Here is a 2,111-nt window from a genome sequence, read left to right on the forward strand (position 1 = left end):
CCGCATCATCTCTATGCGCATGTCGTCTTCAAAGAATGGTGGCCAGGTAGTACCGTCTTATTCATATATGAAGGACAAAAGCTCATCAGGATATCATTAATAGAACAGATATGTTACGACATTGCGCTCGTGGATGATTACGGACAGCGTATCTGCTCCCTGCAATCGCTTATAATGGCTAAACATCATATCGATCCAATACCTACCGTGCAGCGGCCTTTACACCTGATCTATCAGCCTGCGTCCTTGCCCTCACAGCGACCAGCGTCTGCTTCTCTGTCGTGCGATGATCAGCTGCAAATAAAATGGGATGCAATTGACGTTAATGTGAGCTGGCCAACCTGTCCATCAGTGCTTGATCGCTGATTTGCAATAAGGCTGATTCTCGTTTGCTGGCGTCGGCTCTGAGATCAGCTGCACTCCAACAGGGGGCGGCTCTGCAACGTGCCGTTACAGCTTTTGCTCGAGATGCCTCTCAATGCGTAGTGCGAGTAGCAATCGCTACAAAGGGTGACGAGTAATTCTATATGTCACATCCGAGCTTGTGCTGAATGCTGCCGCAGAACGCGAACTCGTGTCATACCTGATCACTGTCCTCAACGAATTTCCTGCATTGTTCTTCGAGATATTCGTCGGTAACGAAGAGCAACGGGAGCTGTATGCGTCACGCGTGCAGTCTGGTGTGGTTCGAACTGCAGACCTGGATAAGGTGCTTACGGGCGAAGACCTCCCGGAACATCCATATTACGACATCCTCGTGGTCTTCGATCGATCATCCGACGAGGATAGATTCCGCTCCATTTTATTGCGCTGCAGTAGCTGCGTGGTGCCGGGAGGGATTTCTGTTGTGACAGCACAGCTGCACGCATCTTGTGGATACCAGGTCGAGGAATCCATTCGAGGGCCATACGAGCAACTGGGCATGGCCGTCCTCGGCAGCAAGCAGGGCAATTCTGACCCTCCGTCCGCTGCGACAATTGTTAGTCAACGTATCGACTATCGCTCCACCACCGACACCATGCTGTTCGCCCGCGATGCACTCATCTTCGCTTACAGCCACGGCCAGGAGATGACTCTTCAACAGTATTTCAGGAACTTGGACTCGTCCGAAGAGCTGGACGTATGGATCTTGGCAGGCCGCGACAGCGGACGCGCATCAGGTCTCCTACGTGCTCTCCGACGCGAGTACATCACTTGGACCATACGGCTTGTCGTCTTCCCACCCTCATTCTCCGAGCAACAGAGGAATGAGTATCTTGTGAAAATACCAGCCATAATGCGTCAAGAGCCGGAGATACTGGTTTCTCCAGAGGGCACATTTCTCGTCCCTCGGTTAGTCCCGATACCACCCATTGTTCCAGATCCAGTTTCGGAGCAGAAAAGCATCCCTGGAAGTGTCCCTCTAGACAAGGTGCTAGTGGACGTATGTTCTTCGTGGACGTTCAATAGTTGTGCGGCAATCCTCGGCATTGTCAACGGGACGCAGTCGCCTATGCTACCAGCGGGCACATGCGTGGTGGGCGTCCTCGACGGCGTCCCTGTACAGCCATCCATCATCCACGCGGACCTGGTATCGCATGTGTCCCCCGAGGTGCACAGCTTGGCAGCCGCTGGTCCCGCCTGCCTCCTGGGATTCCTCTCCGCGGTTCTCGCTCCCGGACTATCCACCTTCCGACGTCTGCAGCGATTGCAGTCCATGCGCATCCTGCTGACGCATGCTGATTCGCCAGTTGGACGAGCTATCGCATTCCTATACTCTGTGCTAAAGGTCGAGCACGTGAAACTCGACCAGAACGCCAGCATGCTTGACCTTGCCCGTGTGGGCAAGGGGAGCTTCCACTTGATCATCTCTGGATATGAGGGCACTGACGCAGGCCCAATCACTTTCATGCGATCTCTTCTGCTCCAAGGCGAAGGGAGGATGTTCCTGTGGAATACGGAAGACGAGGGCGTTACCAACATTCTCCGAACGGATCCTTGCTCGGTCCAGGATGCTCTCGCGGTTGTTGTCCCCATGCTGGAAGAACACGTAACAGACCTTCAACCGGTATTGTCTTCTCCTGTCGACACCAAATCAAGTGACGTCGAGGTACCATCGAATATGCGGGATT

At 53.7% G+C, this 2,111-nt stretch overlaps 1 protein-coding gene across 1 annotated transcript; it reads left to right on the top strand.

The window, feature by feature from the left end:
* Positions 1 to 174: 174 nt before the first annotated feature.
* On the top strand, positions 175 to 2,089 carry POSPLADRAFT_1055970 (hypothetical protein; the record flags this gene model as incomplete). The annotated part of the gene is made up of 3 exons (XM_024480714.1): positions 175 to 327; positions 378 to 510; positions 564 to 2,089. Coding segments are annotated over 3 exons (1,812 nt in total), but the record flags the coding sequence as incomplete, so codon positions are not given.
* Positions 2,090 to 2,111: the final 22 nt, after the last annotated feature.

Source organism: Postia placenta (assembly GCF_002117355.1).
Source record: "Postia placenta MAD-698-R-SB12 unplaced genomic scaffold POSPLAscaffold_6, whole genome shotgun sequence".
In the NCBI taxonomy this organism is placed as follows: Eukaryota; Fungi; Basidiomycota; class Agaricomycetes; order Polyporales; family Adustoporiaceae; genus Rhodonia; species Rhodonia placenta.